A 23,916-nucleotide genomic window follows, 5' to 3' on the forward strand; every position below is an offset into this window, starting at 1 on the left:
AGAGAAGACTTTTGAAATGTATTTTATGCCATTTTGCAGATGAAATCTGTAGTTCTTATTCTAAAAGTCATTTATAAACATGCACAGCATTTAATTTTCCTTTCATTTCTGAAATGTTGCATGGATGCCAAGCTAATCAAGATCTGTAATAGCAAATCAAGAGGCTATAGGATAAATCTCATTATCACAGAATATGTTTGGTTACTGCAATCCATTCTTTGTATATTAAGAATTCTTACAAGGTTAATTAACAATGGCTAAAAACAATCACAAACACTGAGACAACAGCCAGTGTTAACCATACCATTAACTGGTATGAATAAGGAGATGCATTTACATTGGTCATTTTTATACAAATATGGGATTGCATAACTCCATACTGGGTTTTGTTTTGGTTTTATTTTTGCATGGCATGCAAAGTTTTCAGGGGCAACAGCTAGATCATGTGCTTTCCAATGCAGTTACCAAGGTTGCCAATGAAAAAGTGGTTTTAAACAACCACAAATAAAAGGGCAGAGATTCCCAAGTGAGTTCATCAGGTATTCTGGTTGCCTGCACACATGCAAAGTTTTTAGTGACCTTAGCAGCAGTTACATAAGCATATGGAGAGAAAAACAAACTCATATTAAATGCCGTAACACATATGGTCTCTCCTGACAGGATGTTCCAAGCCATGCAGTGATTTTACAGTCCATATGCACTGTACAGCAGTTCTTTAGTCTCAAAGCAGGAGTCAAAAATAGCATATCAGCATGAACTCCACATTCTTTGTCTTTTATGGACAGTCTGCATGTCAAGAATGAAATACATACTACTCTGCAACTTGCTGCATTTAACAACAGAAAAAGTGTACAAGTAAGATCAAGGCTACATGGCACTTGATCTTTCTAGATGACAACATCATGTATTCTATGATACATGAGATATATGACATACAACGTATGACATATGATATATGATATGAAAAAGAAAGAGCATTTGGAGTAAATATTTTCCCAGGAAAGTATTATCAGCAATTGTCTTTTGTTTGGGTAGGGAGTACCTGGACAGCATGGAAGAAGCACCATTCTGAATGGAAAGAGTATCTTCCTAATGGGAAATATGTTGGGCTTTCTACATTACACAGTGTAAAGCCTATGTCAGACCTTTCCAGCCTCCGAGCTGAATCTAATGAGAATCTCACCCCAGGACAAGATAGGATGCCAAAGGATGTAGAAGCACTAGTTGTAGCAAAGCTAAGTTTTCTTGGTTTTAGATATGTCCATCAACTGTACAAACTCAAAATGCTATTATCTGCCTTATTTTGGTCATATTATATAGAAAATTCAATAAAACAACCGAGCCAAACAGCCAACGGCTTGGGGAGTCATTCTAAGGAACTTGTTCCCAGTGTGACATATCCCAGTGTTAAATACTCCAGTGTGACGCCCTGTGCTGACTGTACAGCCAAGTACCTGCCAGGTTGCGGTCTGGGTGGAATCAAACTAAAAACGACTTTCCAAAACCATCACCGAAACGTAAGCGCGTTGTGCAGAAGCCGCGTTCCTAAGAGTCCAGCGCTGCCAAGCCAGAGCCCAGAGCCCGGGGCCGCCCGACCTCGGCGGCGGGGGGACCTCGAGGCGGGCGCGTCGGGACGGGACGGGACGGGACGGGACGGGACGGGACGGGACGGGACGGGCCCGCCGCTCTCCGCGTCCCTTCTGCCGCGGGGGGGAGAGAGGCGGCGGGGCCGGACGAGCTTCCGCGCAGCCGGGTCGGGCCGCAGCCCCCCCGTCCCACCGCCGGCTCGGCCCGGGGAGCAGCGCTGCGCGGTGCCGCCGCCCTCCGCGCCCGCGGGGCGGCCATGGAGGGTCTGCGCGGGGCGCGGGCGGCACTGGCGCTTTTGCTGGCGGCGGCGCTGGCTCCGGGGCCGGCGCGACCGCACCCGCAGTGCCTGGACTTCAAGCCGCCGTTCCGGCCGCCGCGGGGCCTCGCCTTCTGCCGCCGCTACGCCGACTTCGGCTGCTGCGACCTGAGCCGCGACAGCGCTCTGCTCCAGCGCTTCTACCGCCTCAGCGCCCGCCTCGACGGGGCCACCTACGCCGCCTGCGCCGGGCACCTGCAGGACCTGCTCTGCCAGGTGAGGCCGCACCGGGATCACGGGGGCTCTGTTGCACCGGGGGGCTCCAGCTGTGCAGACGCTTCAGCCGCACAGGGGACTGCCACTGTTGCACCACACAGGGGGCTTCAGCATGGTGCTTTGGCCATGCCCCATGGCCTGGCCCGTGCATGGGTGCTACATCCCTGTCAGGGTGCTTTGACCCAGGTGTGAGTGCATCTACCTGTGCAGAGCTGCATCAAGCCCAGGTATAGATGCTTCAGCATGGGTGCATTGGTGTGTGGGGATGCACCGGTCCAGGCACAGGTACTTGGGACCTCACTGAGATGCATGAGCCGTGATGCAGACTCGTCCGCCCAGGAATGACTGCACCCACCTGTGCAAGGCGGCATCTGTACAAGCAGAGGGACTTTGGACAGCCCAGGGGTGTGTGAGCTGTGGCAGTAGTACCCAGCCCAGATAGTAGTACACGGACCCCCAGATACGTGCATCAGCCATGGCATTAGTGCCTGGTCCCGGGAATGGGTGCATTGACCCATATGTGGGTGCATCAGGGATTAGTGCAGCAGCCTTGATGTGTGTTTCTAGGCACTGGCAGGAGCAACTGTCTGTTATCTGTGGACTTTTCTGCCTTTGGTAGGTGTTTGAAAGAGGAATAGGGATGTTCTGCTTTAACTTATGAGCAGCAGTGCTCCAAGATGGGTGTGTGGGCAATTACAATTTGCAGACTCCCCTCACCCTGCCAGCGTTAGATGCTTGGAACTGGTGAAGATACCCAGGAGGGGACCTGCCTGCGCAAAACATGCCCCTTGTTACAGCCAACTCATGGATGGGATCAGGTGTTTTTTTTGTACTTGGTTACAGCATCCTGAGATGCTTTGGCATGTGCCAGGTGATAACAGTCCTGACAATGGGTGCAAAGTAATGCCTGAGGATGTGGCCTAGAAATCTCTGTGGTCACCATCCTGCACAGGGGAAATTTCCACTCAGGGTTGATGCTCCGTGGCCAGATACGATAAGAAGATGATCACAGTCTGTGCAGAGCTAAGCCTGTGACCCTATCATCATCAGTGGCCTCGTGTGGAAATGCCCCTGAGACAGAGCAGTGGCAGCTCTGTGCTGTGCAAGTGTAAATCTTAAATTAATTCAGACAGCGGGGTCTCGTCTGCTGTGCTCAGATGGGATCAAAGTGGCTTTGCAGAAACCCTGCTCTTAGCATTTTGCAGGGTACCTCTTGTGTTCCTGAAAGTGTGAAGAGAAAGACAAGCCTTTCCCACAACATCTTCTAGAGATTCAACTTTTATTTCATTTCACGTTGTACTGGAAGCAAAAAACTTCTGAATATCTTCCTGAAATAAGCAGTGTCCAAAAGTCCATTTGCAGATGGGAAACCCATTAGCAGTGCCTGTTAAACACTGCTTCTGCCTTTGGAAGTGATAAGTAAGTCTTCTGTGTGCATCAGAAACCCAACCACTGAAAATTTGTTTAGAAGCAGTGAAGTAAGTGGGGGTGGGAAAAATTATTCACTGAAATGTTCTGATGAGCCAAGTGCATCACTAGCCCAGCTGTGGCTACAAACCACCACCTCTGGCCATGCAAGCACAAAATGGAAGTTCAAGCATTGCAAACACTCCAGAGCACTCTGCTTCCATTAATTCAGTATATATACAATTTATACCCTAGATCTAAATAAGTGGGTTTCTGTGACTTACTCAGCACACTTCTATCTCTTTCTACTCACAATTCATTATTTCTCTCAAATGTGATAAAATTATTTTGACAAGCATCTCAGCTTGTATTTGTGGTAAGGATTCCTACTTCTCTTAAATTGTGATTTGCTACATGGTCCTGTTTCTGTTCCTTGTGGAAGGGCAAATGGAAGAGCAGCAACATCCTTCCCTCAATGCTGCCCATGATCCCCCAGCTCCAAAACAGGGTTTTTACCCCACCCAGAAGCAGGCTGAGAGGTTGACTTTGGCAGTGGGTCATCTCTCTGCCTGCTCCACAGCCTCAACACCCAGGAGTATTTTGATGGGGGGCAGCAGGTCTCAGGAACATGTGTGGATGTTGATTATTCTGTGATGGGAAACGGGACACCAAACTGTGGGAGAGCAGATGCCTTGTTCTGCTTCTCAGAGAACAGCTTGCTTAAAGGCTCGAATTTCCAGATGGAGGTGGACAGGGCATGTCAGGGATTACGTGAGGAGTCCTGTTGCTTCCTCTAGGCTGAAAGCAGCAGTAAATAAGCCATTGTTTGATGTGGGTGTTCATCCAAATTTAGATCGTTGCAATTCCTCAGATAAATAGCTGCCTCTGAATTCCTGGAACAGATAGGATGGATTTGGCTACCATGTCTTAATGTCACTTGCTTTATTTTCTGATCAGTTCTTTGCATAGTGCAAGCTTGTTCCAGCCCTACTGGAGTTACTGATCGTCAGCCCGTTAGTTTCCTTGGTCTTCGGACCATGTAATAGTTTAAAATGAATGAGCATACCATGTCATTTGGAAATGTGAAATTAGATCTGTTAGTGATGCTGGCCTGTGACCGAGTGTAGAGTTTCTCAGTGTTTTGAGTCAGTGAATGTGACAAGATGATGCAAAGGGTGAAAGACCACAACATTTGATTCAAAAGCAGGAAAACTCAGGATCAGGCATCAGTCTTCATCTCTTGTGAAACAGAAGTTGGAAGATATTATAACTGTATCTGCAAAATGCCCTGAACATGTGCTCAGGTAGTGTCTGGCTAGTGATAGATCTCTGTGCATCACTACCAGTGTAATGCCACTGTAGATCACCGTGTGTCACCAGGAACATGGTAAGAAGTTAAGAAGTCGTCCACAGGTGCTCCTCAAACACAGCTGAGGCTGGGCTGACAGCCCACGGCAGCAAAGGGACAGGGAAACCACACCTCTGTGCTATTTGTAATTCTGATGCTGAAGCCAGGACATTGCTTTAAAACGCCTGGGATCACTGCTGGCTTTGAAGAAGGCTTTTGGAGAACAATGTACACCCTGGCACTCAAGCGGTGGTCTTCTTCACTCTGAACGTGTAACGCCTGGAGGCAGCGACAGACCAAGCTCCCCTCCAGCCTTGCCTTCACGTTCCCTTTCTATCTCGTTTTAATTTCGTTTTTAAGGCCAAATTTTCAGTCATTAACTGCTGCATCGGCAAATGCCCCAGCTCTTTCTGTTCCTGGCACACCTCATGTAACCAAGCCGAGTGCTGTTACCCAATCTGCCCGTAATTTCAGTGTTTTGTGTCACACTCAATCTCCTTTTTACCACATTAATTGCTGCTCATTTGAAGGCATAATTACCTTCATTTTGCAATGAATGGCTTGACATTCCAGAAGGAAAGCTTATTGTACACTAACAATCTGTTATATGGCCTCTCAGTTTATAATGGTTTGTAATGGAAAATAAAAATTAAATATTGTGTGTGCTTATCAGCTAATTGAAATACTTCAGTATCTCAGATGTTATATCTTTTCAGCTATTGAATAGTGCTGTAATCTGCATTAAGAAAGAGCTCCCTATAGATTTAGAAATAGCTCCCTATATTTTTTTTAAGTAAGTTGGCTTTGCTTGGAAGAAGTGCCATCTAGGAATTAAAAAATGCAGAATTTATTCAAGAAGGATATTTTCTCTCCCTGCCTTTCTTGCCTCAGTTGTTTAGCTGCTCTGTGAATGTAACTGAGCCTCCACTGAGTCATGTTATGTTATTTGGAGAACACTTTTGAGATGCTTGTCGGGAAGATGTATTGCAAGTGGAAAATAATGTGTGTTTATTACAAAGAAAAATCCTTGCAAAGCAGAACTGAGTCACTTTGGTCAGTTTGTAATTTACAGACAGTTTTACTGGATTCCGGTGGCTTTTTACATAAGGAAAGTGTGCCTGTCAGAGTTCTCATCTTGGAGAATACAAATGAACTGTGTAAACTCTATTCAGTCTTTAGGCAGATTTCCAAGGCTGCACCTTCCACAAAGTAGGATTGTGCTGCAGCCTCTGCCAGCGGACCTTGCCTGGATTGCGGCCATTTGGTGCTCATTCTCTGAAATCCTGTAGCCTGAGCCTCCACCACAGAACTTGGTGACCAGTGTTGTGATCATGAGATTAATTTCACCGCTTCCAATCAGTTGTATAAAGTGTTTGTAGGCAAATACCCATGAGCAAATGCAGCTTGACCCAATCAAGGCTTGTATGTGCACTGACAGCATCGCAGGGCTGGGTCTCCTTCTCCTCCTCTTCTCTTACACTTTCTCATCCTGCTTCGTCCAACCTGTAAATCGCATCTATGTTTGAGGTGCATGTCTGGATTGTTAGATGACCAGGTATGGAAGTCGTAGGCTTTTGCCCTGCCAACCTGTTCTGTTCCCTCCTTCGCCTGGAGAAGCAAGATCTGAATCTTCTTAGGTAACTCATACATAAAGTCAGAGTATTGAAGATAGAAAAGTCTCTTTCTCCCCAGTACAGTCTACTAGGGTGATGCAGCAAGATATGTGTCATTGCTGGCTTTCTTGTGTTAGTGCTATGGCCGGAATAAATGAATAACAGCATACAGGAGCCAGCTTTCACCAGGAGTACTAAAGATCATTTCTGTGAATGCTGAGATAAACCCACTTTCTAAGATCTTTTTCTCTGCTGAAATATCTTCAGAATATACTACAACATATGTTGTAATTAAGGTGAAATTTCTCCAGTTAGTATTGCTGCTCAGCTGTTTCAAATCTGGTCCAAGAAATGGCTTGAAGCTTTTTCTCTGTCCCTCTAGGAATGTTCTCCATATGCGGCTCACTTGTACGATGCCGAGGATCCCTCCACCCCCGTGCGGACAATACCAGGACTTTGCCAAGACTATTGCCGGCAAGTGTGGCAAAAATGCCGCTCCATTTTTCGCTATCTTTCTACAGACCAAGAGCTAATTGCACTGGAGAACAACATGGCAAAATTCTGCCGCTACCTGTCCTTGGAGGACACAGACTACTGTTTTCCACACCTGCTGGCTAACCAGAACCTTAACCAAAACCTGGGGTTCATGACCGCTGACGCGGAGGGCTGTCTCCAGCTCTGCCTTGTAGAGGTCGCCAACGGGCTGCGCAATCCTGTTGCGATGGTGCACGCCAATGATGGTACCCACAGGTTCTTCATTGCGGAGCAGGTTGGCCTGGTGTGGACCTACCTCCCAGATCGATCCAGGCTCGAAAAACCATTTCTGAACATCAGTGAAGCCGTACTTACCTCACCTTGGGAAGGAGACGAAAGAGGTTTTCTAGGTATTGTCTTCCATCCTAAATTCAAATTTAATGGTAAAGTGTATGTCTACTATTCAGTTGAAGTTCGTTATGAAGAGAGAATCCGAATCAGTGAGTTCAGAATTTCTGCTGCTGACATGAATGCTTTGGACCATGGTTCTGAAAGGTATTGTACACACGTTTCTCTAGCAAATGTATTTAAGATCTCAGAGGGCAGCTTGTGCATTTTTAAAGGCAATTAATTAATGACACTTATTTAGCTTGATGCTGTTCTTGCATTCCAGTGTGGTAGCAATTCAGTCTAAGTCCATGTCTGGCTTACTGAGACAGAGAATATGCCCATCCTCTGTGGATGAACTGCACCTAGGGATAAGGGATAAATCTTCTGACATTTCTCAGTTCTGGTATGTTAGAAGATTTAACTGAACATTGAGGAAATGTTATTTTGAGGAAATGTATTTTGGGGTTTGGGGTTTGGTTGGGTTGGTTTTTATTTTTTTTGGTATTGTAATGATTACCCTTTAAAACAGACTTCTGCAAAGCATGAGTGACATTCATTCCAAAGCAAAAGGTTTCCAAAATCAGTATAAATAAGCTCAGTGATACTGGAACCGGGATGTATTTGGCCCGATGTTTCTTTATCTGAATGACAGCTCGACCCTGTGATATTACAAATTTAATATCAAATTAAATAAAATACAAACCACTGTGCTATTACTGAGTACATTTTGGTTGGAAATTTCGTTTGACTCTGATCATGCAGTTGATCCACATTAATATACACAGATAATGAGAGGTTTGTTTGTGGAGTTAGTCTATATATTTATCTGTTGCAGAACCACATAATAGAACCACTGTTTTAAGAGACCCTGGAATATTATTAATGTTAAGATTTTTGCTTTGTTACAAGGGTTGTATTAGGCTTTCCAGATACTCAGCAGTGGATGATTCTAGCTCAAAAATGCACGTATCCTAATGATAGAAATGGGAGGCTGGTTTATCAAGCAATTACAGCAATTCAGTGTAACTAGTACTGTAGATGACAGGTAATGGGAATTTAAATGTGGTCCTCAGGAAAGCAAGTCAGGAGCTTAAACCTGCAGATGTCAGGGCCCATGAGCTGTCTTGTTTAAAAATCCTCCGGCTCTACTTTGTACCATTTTCTATGCTTATTTAGCTGATGGCTAGTACGGCAAAAGCTTAAGAAAACGAAATTGTGGTCCTGTTGTGCTTGTGTAGGCACGGCTCCCACTGACTTCATCCCGAGATGCTGCCCAAGAGGGAGCTCAGGCCAGCACGTGCTGTGCATTGCCTTAGCAGGAAGGCCTGTCTCTTTTTGCTGTCAGATTTTTGCTCGATGTGTTTTGCTTTTTTCCATCTTCTTTGGGAGGATGAGGAGGATTCACCTTGGTGTCCACACAGGATTCTCCCTCGCTCCTGGTGCCGGCGGGCACCTGTGCCCCTGTGCGCAGTTCCCCCAGTTCAGAGGTGGGATGTTCAGAGGCAGGTGACAGAATAATTACGTAGCTGGGTTGTTCCTTCCCAAAACTTACATTCTGATCACGATTCTAACAATCACTACTTTCAGAAGGGAAAACAACTTGCTAAAAATGAGGTGGTATAAGTATTATAATTTGGTTTTGCAGCTATTAAGAGGCACTGTCAACATGAAACCCAGACTTTTTTAGAAGCTGGAGTAACTTAAACTTCAATTGTTATACCTGACAACCTCCGCTGCATGTATTTGTGGCTTCACCTTTCTATAAAGTTATATTTTTGGATATTTCGCCCTTTTCAAAATGTTCATTTTTTGGTGGGGCTGCTTTTAACCACTCTTTAAGCTCATGAAGTCCTGTGGATGTCATTATCATTTACGGATTCTTCTCTCTTTAAGAATTCAACTATTACTTAATGTTTGAAAAGTTTTAGGTTCACCTTGAAAGCGCCTGTCAGGATTGTGCCAAATGATGCACAGATGCACACACATGGATTGGAATCCTTTCTCTTGCAGTTTATGGTTGGATTTAAGCTGAGATGCCTTTTCCAAAAAAAAAAAAAAAAGAAAAAAAGAAAAAAAATAACAAGGAGGAGGAAAGAAGCAAAGGGAAAGTATAATTGATTAAAAGTATATTCTGTCATGTGATTTCCCATGTTTTCCTTATTACTTAATTTGGTGTTTCTGTAATCTGGAGAATACGTTGGAATTATTTAAGGTTAGAAAATCAGCTACACTGAAGTAAAATTCACTGGTGTGGATATGGAGGAATTTGCATCAAAACTGATCTGTAGCTGTTTCCATGTGTCAATGGCAACATTGGAGTGACATTGCTCTGCCCTCTCCTTAGGACTTGTGCAGTAGGTAATGCCTCCTCCCTGGTTTTGTTTAGGATAATCCTGGAAATAGAAGAACCCGCTTCCAACCATAACGGAGGAGAGCTACTCTTCGGAGATGATGGTTATCTCTATATATTTACTGGAGATGGAGGCATGGCTGGAGATCCTTTTGGAACCTTTGGAAACGCCCAGAACAAGTGAGAGACCCTAAAACTTTGTGTGTGCCTTGTGTCCCTCCTGTTACCCTTGGGTTGAGAAGAGAAACTGGCGGATGTAAATTGAGGGGGATTTTCTGTCCTGGGTTTACTGTTTCCTTAAGGCCCACACTGATGTTTGTGCAGACATGTAGGCATGTTAGGGGAGGTTATCAAGGTATGTCTTTTTCCCTGTGAACAGTGGTAGTTCTTGAGCCTTCCAGGTGTCTGCTCAGAGATCGTTTTTTGACAAGTGGAGGGGGGTCCGTGATATGGAAGGAGCGGACCCATCCCTGTGGCAGCTCCAAGGCACCAGTGTGCATCTGAGGGACAGTGGGTCTTGGAATGTCAATGCCACAAAGTCAGGCTCTTCGGTGGCCTGGGACAAATGAAATGATCTTGAAATGTTTGGTTTTTATCAGAAATATTGAAAGACTTTTCTTTTCCAAACCAGAAAGAATGAAACCCTAGCCTGCTAAAAAACCCCATCTCTGATGTTAAACCAAGGTCTAGTTTTATTTCTTTTTTTTTTTCCTTTCACTTCTTCTCCCAACACAGATCAACCCTTCTGGGCAAAGTGCTGCGGATCGATGTGAACAACAACGACCGCGGGCCTCTGTATCGAATCCCTCCCGACAACCCTTTTCTTGATGACCCCATGGCTCGCCCTGAAATCTATGCGTATGGTGTGAGAAATATGTGGCGCTGCTCTTTCGATAGGGGCGAACCTCAAACCAAGGAAGGGAAAGGGCGGCTGTTCTGCGGAGACGTCGGCCAGAATAAATATGAAGAAATCGACATCGTCGAGAAAGGCAAAAATTATGGCTGGAGGGCAAGGGAAGGATTCAGCTGTTATGATAAAAAACTTTGCACCAATTCTTCAATGGGTAAATAGATATTGTCTCTAAATTACTTGCCTCTCACTATGCAGTTTTCTGCACCATCGTTTTTAATTCCTACCTCCAAAGCCTGGTTGTTTGGTGGAAAACACATATTTCTGAGATGCAAATCTATGCTGTCTCAGTCTAGAAGGAAGCTGAACTGGAAATAAATATTCAAAGTCCAAATGTTACTATCTTTGAGTTAGGAGGAAAATAAAACATGCTAGCTGTTGTTTTTCTAGGCAATCTGTGTTTTTAGTCGAATTGCTTGGTGGTTCTGTTGTTTGGGGCGACGATTTCATCTTTTCCACATAAAATAAGCTTTCCTGCAGAACCAAAAAAAAAATTGGAGCAGTTGTATTTTTCTCCATAACTCACAATTAGTGTCCTTATTAAAAAAAAAAAAGAAAGAAAGAAAAGTATTGTGTAAGCTGGTCAACCAGTACGCAAACTGCCTGTTTTGCAGGTAACTAGTGTACAGTGCGTTTTTCTTTCTTTTATCTATGCCAAAAGGAAAACTTTCTGTTTTTTTTATTAACTTTTCAAGCCTGGATTCAGGGTATTGGCTGACTGGCTGAATTCCAGTGTATGTGTGAAGTCAGAGTGTATTGTGTTGCAGGGTCTGATGTGGACCACATCTTGTGCTGGAGCATCTCCCCAGAGATCCAGGGGGGCAGTAGGCTGGCACTCATTTGCACTGGCTGAAATTCTGTTTTTCTGTGTGCTATGTGGTGGTGTTTAACTTCCTTCCTTTTATTAACTTAGTTTAACTTCCTTCCTTTTATTAACTTAACTACAAGGACAGTGGTAGTGATTAAGTGATTTTTTTAATAAAAATTTTGAGAGCAGGGAGCAGATTTTTTGCATTCCTTTTTGCTGAAGCAGTTGTCAGAGAGCCCGTTTAGTGCTCTCCTATGTGACAGCGCCTGTGTGAGCATTCATGGCAAGCACTTCACTGAGGTCTCCAGGGATTTGGAACAATTTCTTATGCCCTTAGAGAACCTTTTGTTAGAACAGTGAAATGTCACAACCCCTTTAAAATGATAAGTGAAGGTGAAGTGTAGAAAATACCGGCTTCAGATTCAATGCCCTTGGTGCAAGTACCTTGCTGGCAGAGCTGCTGGCTTTGCTACTTGAGGCATCTGCAACATGGGCAGGGAGAAAGGCTGTGAGGAAGAGGAGGGGTAGGTACCTGTAACACAAGGGCTACAGAAGACATGGAAGAAAGCATCCAGTGGAGACCCTCAAAATCAGGGCATCTTCCTCTGTTTTGCCTCTGTGTTGTGTTTTAACTTTTTACATTTTGCAATTAATATGCCAGTGCTACATCGTGCCTGTGCCATACCATAAATATTTGATGGCCCTTTCAGGTTAAATTCCCCTGTCTCACGGAAACAGAAGCTATTTGTGCTGACATCTGACATATCTTTTCATCAGTGACTGCAGTCTAGAGTTACCTGTCTCTTTTTTTCCCTTTCACCACCAAAACAACGCTGCATTGGGCAGACATCTCCTGTATGGGTGCACTGACTCTAAGAACAACCTGCAAATTAGAATCATAGAATCACAGATTAGTTTGGGTTGGAAGGGACCATCAAAGCTTATCTAGCCCAACCCCCCTGCAGTAACCAGGAACATCTTTACCCAGATCAGGTCGTCCAGCCTGGCCTTGAATGTTTCCAGGGATGGGGCATCTACCACCTCCCTGGGCAACCTGGGCCAGTGTTTTACCACCCTCATTGTAAAAAATTTCTTCCTCATGTCTGGCCTGAATCTCTCCTGTATTAGTTTAAAGCCTTTACCCCTTGTCCTGTCACAACACACCTTCTAGAAAGTCTGTCCCCATCTTTCTTACAGGCCCCTTTTAAGTACTGAAAGGCTGCAATAAGGTCTCCCTGGAGCCTTCTCTTCTCCAGGCTGAACAACCCCAACTCTCAGCCTGTCAATTCATAGTTAAACCAGCCAGGCTGTGTAGAAATGGGCCAGAAGTGGCACTAACAGAGCTGGGTTGTAGCAGGAAGAGAAGGGCTCAGAAGAAGGGTGAAGCATGTGGGTGATAGAGAGCACTCAGGCTTTTCAGGGATTCCCCTTTTGTTGCAAGTGGCCAGTCTCGCTGAGCTGGCCTGTCCTTGGTTAGCACAGCCAGTGTGGTTCTGAAAAGGTGAAAATCATGGTTCTGAAAAGGTGAAAATCACACTATGACTCCATCAGCACTTCACTTTATTAGAAGATGCTTGAGTGAACCTGATTGTAGTGTGCTAGTCTCAGAACTATCTAGATAAAGAGCTATTCTCCGTCATGTGTAAAACAACACAAGTCACAGGTCTTTTCCCCCCTACAGATGATGTGCTTCCAATTTACGCTTATCCACACAAAATGGGGAAGTCTGTTACAGGAGGCTATGTCTATCGGGGTTGTGAGTCTCCAAATTTGAACGGCCTGTACATATTTGGTGATTTTATGAGTGGGTAAGTAAATAGTTCAGATACTCATGAAGCTGTACCCCAAGCTGAAGTCCTCCAGTGATACTACACCTGCCTGCAAGTGCTCATGCAGTCTAACAACAGAGGACATGCTGCTGCTTGCTGTTGGAAGCACTGCACTGAGCCTGACTGCTCATTACTGCAGGTTCACGTGGCATGTTTTATATAACCTTTGTTCCATGGTGCTGTGCAGGAATGCAGTCTTTGCATTCAAGCAGCCCTCGATGCTGCTGATTCACCTTGTACCAGTACAAATAAAGGGGGAATGATACAGTGTTCATTTAAAGTCTTGGGAGTGGTATAAAAGAACATTTGAATGCATCCTAAAAAAAAAAAAAAAAGTACTGATGTGATGCTGTGAGACAATGAAGTTATTGGAAGAAAAAAATATATTGTCCAGCAGTGACTCTGCTGCAAACCCATGATGAGGCAGGCATGAGACTGCCTTGTTTTCCCCCCACCTCCTATGACTTTGCTGTTGTGCATCCCCAGCCCTCCCGCACACAGCCCCCGCACTGCCTGCCCCGGCTGATACACTGGTCCTGGGCACCAGAGAGATGCTCCAGAGCCACGGTGAAGGCAGGTGCTCTACATCTGTGGCAGGGCCCCGCCAAATAGTCTGATATCCCTTAAACCTTCCTCTTGCTTTTTCATGTGCTTGTGTTGCCTTTGAAAGACAAGGTGTTGCGGAGGCATGTAATGTGCTTGTTTTAATATTAACAATCCTTTGTTTTTCAGAGGAACTGCAGTTCGTATTGCAGCTTATGTGGGTAGGAATCATGAAACATCCTTTCAGGTGTCCTCATTACTGTTCATAAATCATCTTCTTGGTTGTATTGCAGAAGTGTTGTTTTGCCTTACAGACGCCTGATGTCTTTGAAGGAGGATCGTGCTACGGGAGAGTGGAAGTACAGTGAAATCTGCATGGGGGCAGGACAAACGTGCATGTTCCCTGGGCTTATCAATAACTACTACCAGTACATCATCTCCTTTGCTGAAGATGAAGCAGGTAATCTTTTAACTTTCTGTCACACTGAGTGGCATGCTTGTGGTTTCTCTTTGGAGTTAAAGACAGGAGAAGGGGTCAGAGAGGACTCCTGGGAGGTGGCAGGTGGTAGGGAGGCAGAGCACAAGTCTGTCAGTGTTTAAAGTGCCAGTGGGTGAGATTCCCGGCATCAATATCAGACCAAAGTTAAAGTCCCAATTTTGAGGCAGGGGGACCTGGAGAGGCAGTTCCCTGCAGGAGTGAGGCTGAGCGTGCTGCTGCCCGCACCCCCACAGTAGAGCACAGCTTAGAAAAGAAATGCCATTCTTCAGTGCCATGCCATGGGCAATACAGGCCCTGAGAGGCTGAAAAGGTGATACCCAAGTGAGAGGAAGTCTATGCTCTTGGCCAGTCAAGAAGGCTGTTGGTGTTATTGATGGATACAGGGAAGCAGATGTAATGAATAGTAATTACGAACCGGCTCACCCTGACCTGGAATATTAGTACCTCTTGAGGTGAAGCAGAATGAAAGCCCTATGTTATGTCTTGAGTGAGGCATCAGCAAAAAGTTGCTTAAGTCCATATTTTATTAGTGCCAGCTGGGATTTTGCCTTGCGTGGGACGGAAGGATGTAGTCTCAGTGGAGCTTTGCATAGCTGCATTTTAAGACTGGAGACATTCTGCTTTCTAGGAGAGAGCTGCTGTGACTTGAAAAAGGAGGAAATAAAGAGTCTGGGGTGAACGCTGGTGGTCGCTCCCTTTGTTTGTACAAGCGTATGATGAACTGCTGAGCCCTGCGGCTGGGCAGGCAGAGTGTGCAGCCCCTGGCTGGGGACTTGGAGAGGATGAGCCCCACAGTGTTTATCCCCATTGCTAAGTAGTGTTGTGTGCGACTCAGCAGTGCAGGATTTTGTGTTCTGTCCTGTTGTGGGAAGGTCCTGGCTCGTGGTCACAAGTGCCTGCTTCCAGGATGCCCCAGTTTTTAAACTTCTTTTTTTCCTGCAGATTATGTCAGGCGTGGATGTAGCATATATGTATGTCATATAAATGCAGATTTTATAATGTAAATGCAAATATTTTAAGTATTAGCTCAAAAGTTTGACTTTGGAATTTTATCTTTTTTGGAGTTAAAATCCATTTTCTTTAATCGTTAATGTTAATTGAAGGTAGAGCTGGTTTGCAGTACTCTGGAATGAATGATATCTTACCCTAAAATCAGAATAACAGTTTAAATCAGCTTTATGCCAGTTCAGAGGGCTGCCAAGTGCAGTATCAGGCTGTTAACTGCAGCCCTTGCTCATGCGCTTGTGGGGCAGCGTCTGCCTGGTCCTGCAACTCTGAGGGGGTGAAACACTACCCTGTGCTTTTCACACATACTTTGCATAAGTATAATAGAGCTGAGTGGAAATTTGGGCTGGAGTCTGTTCTCAGAGGTAGTTATTTGCCTTGTGTTTGCTTTATTATAATGGAAAGAAATCTGTTGATAACAGTTTAGTGAATTTTCTTTATCTGCAAGGAACAGTCCTCTCTTGCACCTTTTTGGTGTTCCAGGAGCCTGTTTTTTTACAAGTTTATCACACAGTTTATTTTAACAAGCTTTTCTTCACAGAAGCATTTGTTTTTTGAGGTTGTTGCTCTGATGAATGTTAATCCAGCTGGTGCAGTAGATGTGTTTTTGCAGTGGGGACACTTATATTTTTGGCTCATTGCACAGCCGCTACAAAATCAGCAGCCCCATCTCCTGGCAGCTGAACATGTCAGGGACACCCCAGGCACCATGCTGTGTCTGCAGGGCTCACGTGTGACAGCCTGTGTGCTTCATGGCCTGAGCATCCATATTTCTGCTCAATAATTTCCAGGGTAAAGGGGTGGGATGCAAGTGCACATCGCAGCATCACAAGATGCAGTGCCAGGCGATTCCTAACCCTGTTTGGATCGAGGCCACCTCTGGTTGTGGTTAATGGAGCTCACCAGAAAAAGGAATAAACCAGTCAGGAGTGGCCAGAGGCATCTGGTTTCTGCCCCAGGAGCACTTGGAGGAGCTCGGCCAGGGCAGCAGGAGAGAAGGGAGGAGGAGGGAGGCTCAGCAGCCACAGCACCAGCTGCCACCAGCTGCCACCAACTGCCCCCACCTTCCTTTGCCCCCTCTGACCCCTCTGCTCCTTCTCCTCTTCCACTTGGAGTACTCACAGGATCTCCAAAGAAATCTGCCTTGCTCTTTAAGCAGGTCTTCTTTGCCTCTTTTTCTTCCTTTTTTTTTGAAATATTGCAAATTTGTATTTTCTCTCCTATAATTTTAATTGCACTGCTCAAGCACTTGAGCCAACAAAAGAGAAAGGACAGCAATGGAGGGACTGCTTAACCCGACCTCCCCTGCACAACAGGAGGAAAAGGATGGAAATGCAGTTAAGAGAAAATAAGTCAAAGAAAAGGTGATGGACATTGTTTGGCTAAAGGTCAAGCACTATCCATGTGACCTGACAGAGCCTTGCATGACCAGACCTGCCTTTCATGCAAGATACATCTCATGTTGTGAGTGTGCTGGAGAAAGGAAAACCAAAATCTTGTTCTCCTGTAATTCACCTCAAGGGACAGCTTCATCCAAAAGAGCAGAATACAGTGCAAACAATCTTGATTTCCTTTCATTTTGTTCCGACAAAGGGAATTCAGGCTCTGACAGTTTTGCATTAGTGAAGTTAAAGGACACAGACCAGACTGAAATGACAGCTGAAGTCTGGGCAGCTGAACCGGCAGTGAAAATTTGTCCAAATAATGTTTCATGACAATATGTAAAAGCTCCCACTCACTAAGAGTATTTTATGCCACTGGACTGCAATTGAACTCTCACTGCAAACTCAAATACAAGCCTGCCTTGTTTTTCTCCAATAGCCAGATCTCTATGTCAGTCCCAGGTTTCTTGATGCTCTGTGAGTTAATGCCCTTGTGCTGCACAGAACAGAAACTCCATGGAGAGTTTTCATGGCTGTGTTTTTTTTTTCTCCAGGGGAACTTTACTTCATGTCTACCGGCGTACCAAGCGCCACGGCTCCCCATGGAGTGGTGTACAAAGTGGTGGACACCTCTAGGTATGAGATGTTCATGTTGCAAAGCCTAAGTGTGGTGCAGTGTGTCCAGGTGTGGATGTGATGGATGATGTTGACTGACTAACCAGCTCTTCTCCCATGCTGGGCCCTTCTGTGGACCTTGATCAAGGAACAGCTGGAGCAACCCACTGTGGGTCTGCTTTACTCCTGCAGTCATGGGACTCAGTGTTGCTTGGTGATCACCAACTTGTTATGGGGCCTGGTGGTGTTATGCAGGTTGGGAGATTTGTTCTTGAAAGCTAAAGGAGTATTTTATGGGTGGGTTATCTTTCTTGGACACAGTTTCTCTAGATTCCTGCTCAGAAGGAGGCAGTTTTTCTAAAGGTAGTTTATTCGCAGCTCATCTCCATCCCTTGTAGTCAGGTGCATCTCCCATAAGACCCCCACACCCAGGCAGCTGCAGCTGACCAGTATGACCTGCAGTGCTTTCTCAGGAAAATAGAAATGAATGTTAAAAAGTAAGTTCTTTTTTGTGTTTCAAAGAGGAAAGTGGTTTGGACAAGGAAACAAGACCATTGTTACACCTTCTGGATCCCATGTGTGTGTATCTTCAGGCTGGGCAAGCAGGGAATAGCTGTGTTTTATGAGAAGACTTATAGCTGTTTTTTCCATCTTCCTGTTTTTTAAGTGTTACTATTATTGGCAAAACACCAAAATACTTTCAGCCAGACATTCAGAGTGAGACTTTTGTAGCTTTTATTTTTTTAAATGGATTAAATTTATAGCTTTAGCTATCTGAGCATTTTGAACCAAACCCCTTTTTTGGTTTTATGTTGGAACCAGACCCCAAAATTAAACAGCCCCCAGAGCTGCCACGTGTTTTCCTCCAACTCTGCTCTGTCAGGAGCATTTTCCATTATCTAACACAGTGGAGGAGTTCCCGTAAACTGGGTATTAAGAGGCTGGTATTATGCAACCCCTGCAAAAATAAAGCAGAAGTTGAAAGAACATTGTAAGTTTAAGTTTAAAAAGAATTTTCTCTAGTGTGTAGAGTACAGAAAAAACTCACAGGAAAATTCATAAAAGTAGGGAATGTCCCTGTGGCAGTAGTCCAGAGAGGAGTTCTTTGCCTTCCACAGAAATGCAAATGCAAAAAGTCCTAATTACAAAGGAGTTATATGCTCAAAATGCAAACATCAGGCATTTTTGAACCAGTTTGGAAACCTCTGAAGAAGGTTGCAGATTAGTAAGCCAGACAGTGTAGGAAAAAGTGATGATGAACTGGATGCAACTTCTCAGAAGTGAGATACTCCTCCAAATTTGTGTCAAAATAACATGTTGTTCTAAGAGGAAGCCTTCGTAGGAGACATTTAAGAGTTCTTGTTTGAAACTAATGCATTTTTGGTACCGCTTTTGTAGTAGTTCGTCTTTTGTTTTGGCTTTATATACGCAGTGGGTGATTTCACGTCTCTGAAGACAGCCTGGAAATTTGCGTACACATGACCTTTATGTCAGATGTTCAATATACACTGTCTAGTTTTGTGATTTTTATCTACAGTCTGATTAATCTTTTTCTATAATGCTTGAACCTGCCAATGTTTTATTTCCTTAATGGATTCCGCAATAGCAAGTGAAAACACAGCCATAGAACTCCACTGCCTTGTGAATATTTGGACTTTGATCAACAGAGATATGTGATGGTTTAATTATGTTTTCTACTGTGAGAGATTACTTGGATCATTTAAACACACATTTATTTTTTTTTTCCAATGAGCATTGCATTCATTAAAGAACAATGGGAAGCAAAGACTCACAATGCCAGGGGAAAGGAATTAATTGTACGCTGTATGTGTCCCTTTTTTCACAGGAGAGCACCACCAGGAAAATGCCGAGTTGAGCCATCACCAGTGAAAGTAAAAAGCAAGCGCATCCAGTTTGTGCCAAAGGAAAGTAAGTGTCACTGTTGCTGTTTATTACTGGTGCATGTTAGCTGGCAGTAAACACAAACTCCAGGCTTGCACTATCTCCACATGTGTGGAGACCACCCAGAACTTCACTCTTCAGAGTATCCTCAAAATTAATTCTCACCAGCTGTTTTGGATCTGAACAGTTTGTTCAAATAAGGCATAAGGTATCTCCCCTCTCCCAGATGTGTTGAATCTTCTCTGCAGTTTCTGCCCCTGTACGTTTTCCCTTTTCCATGCTACATCGTACCTGTTTCATTACGACCACTTTGGTTTCCTCATAACTACTGAGATCCTGTGCTTGATGGTGCTTTTCAGTGATAAGTGATTTCTCAATGCCTTCAGGTAGTGAGGAGCACTTCAGGAGGTGAAGGACATGATGGCTCAAGGGTTGGGAAGTGGCTCATTGAGCAAGGTGGGGGCTGAGTCATTGTTAGCTCTGGGTGAGAGAATATGGGGTGAGGAAACACTCCCAAAAGAATCGTCATGATCAGCCATTCAGATGAACTCTTGGTTTATCCAGACCCTCCAGGGCTTTTTGTTTGCATCATACTGAGTGAAGTATTGTACTGCTGAAGCTGGAGCAGTCAACGAGGTAGCTGAATCTGCAGCAGACCAAGTACTATTTATGTTAAATGCAAAACTCAAAATATGCTATTAGGATTTCAAAATTAGATTAGGCACTATCACCTTTCTTTTCCCCTGTGCATTTTGTTTACACATGTGAGTACCTAGGCAGTATTCTAATCACTTTGCCAAGAAGTTAATATTACTGTAGGAACTCTAACGTCAGAATACTCTAATTTTTAATTACATTAATCGTTTTACACTGCATTTGAGTCACTAACAGTTCCTACAGCTTTGATTTCAGGGAGGAATGAGGGCACTCAGCACATTGCAAGATTGAGTCTTTAAGGTGGAACAAGATCTAAGGCTAATTATTAACTGTTGACATGCCTGAGCACTCAGCACATCTTCAGAAATATTCTGCTTTGCAAGCTGTGCACAGTTTCCAAACACTGGTAACTTGGTTCATGTTCAACCAGCTCTGTCTCTGTTTCTGCTTCTGCATTATTCTTTATGCAAGTCCAGCATTCATATTTTTAAACTACAGGTATAACAACATATTTTGGGGTTGTTTACAAGGTAGTTTTCATCATAAAAGAAACAGTGGGAGAGATTCTGCTAAGAGTCTCAAGAACTAAATTCCTGTGTAGGTGAAAACCAAGCATGAAGATTTTGATTCAGAACGCAAACAGGACTTGCAGCTGTAAATATTTTGCTGTTTTGGTTAGTGGTTAGTGTGAATGCGACAGAATTGCCAAAGCATGCAGCTTGCATTAGCTGCATGAGTGCATTTGTTGGAAGTGTATTTAATAAATAGCTTGACAAAGAGTAATATATAATAACAACTTGATTCAGTGAGGTGAAAAGCACTCCCAGGTGGCCATTAGCTTTCAGGCAGCCCTACATATTATTTTATGAGTTCCAGGATTTTTAAGTGCTTTGCCAGATCAGGCTCCAGCAACTGAGGTGTGCGCAGGTAAGGCTTTCACACTTGTTTCTTGCCTTCAGAACCTCAGCTTTCAAAGAAAGGAAATATTTTCATGCCACAAATACAATTCCTCTCCAAAGAGTGTTATTTGGAAAAACTGGAGTGCTGTACGGGTTAGTCTTTTGGGGACAATAGATACTAAGCACAAATAAGACATATTTTTCCTTGTCTCTGTACTACAAATGATGAATGAGAATGGATAAATGTTGGATATAATTCAAAAAGTTGTGATGTCTTTGCAAATCTATGTGACACCATCGCAACTCAGTAGATTGTTATTCTGAGTAATTCTGAATCGCTTCTTCTGGCATGCTAAAACTTACTTTTAAGCTAAAAATAGAGTGCTTGTGAATAAACAAGTCCAGTAACGCCTGGAAACTGTGACAGCAAAGAATTTTCAGCTCTTCAGAGTTCAAGGCTCTTTTATTTTTTTTTTGTAAGGAAGAAAAAACCCAACCCCAAATCCTGTTTTATGTGTTGTCCTGGCAACTCCGCTCCTTTTGCACATTCCAGTTGCCAGAGAGAATTGATTTTGAATGTTCCTGATTTCAGCTCCTTTGAATAAAGCATCTGGCCCAGTGGGGAGGCCGAGGTCCTCTGGTAACGATCCAATCATTAGTAATGAAGAGAAGAGCAGAAATAGTGACTGTCTTTAAAATGCTTTCAGCAGGGGAGAAGGGTAGGGTGGAGAACTCCTTTTCTGACCGTGAAACTCCAGCACCCACCCTTTAGTGGCCAGGCTGAAGTTTTGCCAGTAAATCACTTGGATTTGCCTTCTCGGGAAAAGATTACTCGTTGGCACTGAGCCCCGCTGTCCTCTCTGCTAACTAAAAGCAGCCGACATTTTTTGCTGAGGAAATACTGGCTCATGGAGCATTCTTGCTTCTCAACAGCAACAAGTCAACAAATTCCAATAAATGAGTTAAGTAAGTCAAAAATCAGGGCTAGTTTCCTATAGTTGTATTTAAGTAGCATCCATAGAGTGACAGACTCATGGTTTCCTGTGTTTTCCCCCAACAGAGCTTATTGTGAAAACACCGACACCACGTCCTCGCCTGAAGGCAACGGCCGAGGTCCCAGGAGAAGGCAGGACAGACCCCAAAACCCCCCCAACACCAGCCGTGGACTGGGTGGGCCAAGCCCCACCACTGCCGGGAAACCGGAGCTGGACGCCCCCCACACCAACACCCAGCAGCAGGACCCCAAGGCCCCGCAAGGGAGGAGGACGCAGGGGGCAGCGCAGGAAGAAGAAGCGCCCCACCACGGCCCCGCCGCTGCGAAATGGCGCCGTGCGGCTCATGGAGCAGCGAGGCCGCGGCAGGAGCTGGGGCCGAGTGGAGGTTTACATCGAGGGCGAGTGGGGCACGGTGTGCGACGACGGCTGGAGCTCGGCCGCTGCCGCCGTGGTGTGCCGCCAGCTGGGCTTCCCCTACGTGGTGCGGGCCAGCAAGAAGGCGGAATTTGGGGAAGGGAGCTCCCTTCGCATTCTCCTGGATGATGTCCAGTGCTCCGGGCAGGAGGAGACGCTGCTGGAGTGTGCTCACGCCGAGGTTGGCACGCACAACTGCTCCCATGAGGAGGATGCCGGCGTGGTGTGCAGCCGGCAGGAGGTGGCTGACTGGTGACAGAGGAGCTGGTGGGACTCAGAGCACGGCCCCTTCTTGCCCAGCCCTCTAAAACAGAGTCAGTACTGAGGAAGGGGTGCTCTGCCTTGAGGGTGTGGCATCTGTTCAAAGAGATATTGCTGTTCTTTTTGTGTTCATCCCCAGCCATCTGCATTGGAGGCAAAGAAAAAGTAAAATGAAGCAGTGACTTGAGGATGTTGTGGGCAGGGACTGCAATTGCATAGGGTTTTGTATAAGAAAAACCCAAACATCAACCATTATAGGCTAGAAAAAAGCTGCATCCTGCTACCACTTTCACCTTTCAAAATACAGCATTCCCCAACCATGTTTAACAGTGTTTTGCCAAAAAAAATATTCCAAAATGACCACGCTTTGCTCTTGCTTGTGGAAGCATTTATGTTGTTTGGTTTGGTTTGCCACCTACAGCTCTGAGTGGCGGTTTCTAAGTGTGCATATATCTGTGACTCTACTTGCAGGATACAGAAGTAGAACTTTTGGTTAACTTTCCATGCACTGGTTTAGAGGAAAAGGATTCCTCTGTAATGTTTCATATTCGTATAAGCCTATTGGTTATCAAACATAACTGCATCTAAGCAATATCAGGTAAATTAGGAAATGTCATAGCATACTGCCTGGAAAATATTTCTTCAGTTTACACTAGCCTAAGTGAAAAGAAAATCTGGACTTTTTACATAACAGGATCATTATGCAGTTTAGCCCTGAAGATACTTCGTACAAGTTTCTCCATTTTCTCAGACATTGTGAAGCCACATGTTTTTGCATTCAGTGAATGACTAGACAAAAGGTAATGTACTGGGGTAATAATCCTGCAATATTTACCCCTTTTGAAAGAATAGTAAAAAAACCCAAAACTCATTTTGTCTGGAATGTTTTTTTTTTTCACCCAAGTGGTGATTTGAGACACATGGTCTCCTCTTCTGTGGTTTCTCTGCACTTGCTAGCATTTTGCCTAGTTAAGTTTTCCGTGATATAATCAGGATAGGTTTTAGTTTGCTGCTTGCACAAGAACATAAGAAAGACAAGATGAAACAAATGTAAAATGATGACTGCATCCAGAAGAGTTCACAAGCAAAACCTTGTATCTAAAGCTTTTACTGTGGATGTTTATTTTAATTCCCCAATTAGTAGTTGACAGTGTTCTTCTTAGCCTAAAACATTGACGCATATGGTAAATTAATGCGGTTTTGTGTTTCCTGAACTGTCTGATATACACATTAAATACTGTTTTATACTGCAGAATATCTTCACAATACAAAAGCAGATGATCAGAAAAATAGCAGTGTCTCCCTAGTTCTTTTCAAGTATAAAGGAGGGAGCAAAATACTACTCTTACTTTGTTGGAAAACCTACAAATGCCATCAGTCACTAGAGCGTCACTGGGCTTTTCCCACTGCAGTGAAGGTGCAAACGCATCTGTGCATCTGTCTTAAGCACAAATATTCACTTCAGGCACATCAAAACGTTCAGGGAACCAGAGAGC

The 23,916-nt window shown here is 44.5% G+C and overlaps 1 protein-coding gene across 1 annotated transcript; it reads left to right on the forward strand.

Moving 5' to 3' along the window:
• Nucleotides 1-1,681: 1,681 nt before the first annotated feature.
• On the forward strand, nt 1,682-22,842 carry HHIPL1 (HHIP like 1). Its single transcript, XM_065839185.2, has 9 exons — nt 1,682-2,119; nt 6,870-7,516; nt 9,738-9,881; nt 10,437-10,765; nt 13,101-13,227; nt 14,106-14,251; nt 17,232-17,313; nt 19,139-19,221; nt 21,811-22,842. Exons 1-9 carry the CDS (start codon nt 1,844-1,846, stop codon nt 22,413-22,415), a joined length of 2,439 nt encoding a protein of 812 aa, XP_065695257.1. The 5' UTR covers nt 1,682-1,843; the 3' UTR covers nt 22,416-22,842.
• The last annotated feature ends 1,074 nt before the right edge of the window (nt 22,843-23,916 follow it).

This window comes from Patagioenas fasciata, chromosome 5, assembly GCF_037038585.1.
Source record: "Patagioenas fasciata isolate bPatFas1 chromosome 5, bPatFas1.hap1, whole genome shotgun sequence".
In the NCBI taxonomy this organism is placed as follows: Eukaryota; Metazoa; Chordata; class Aves; order Columbiformes; family Columbidae; genus Patagioenas; species Patagioenas fasciata.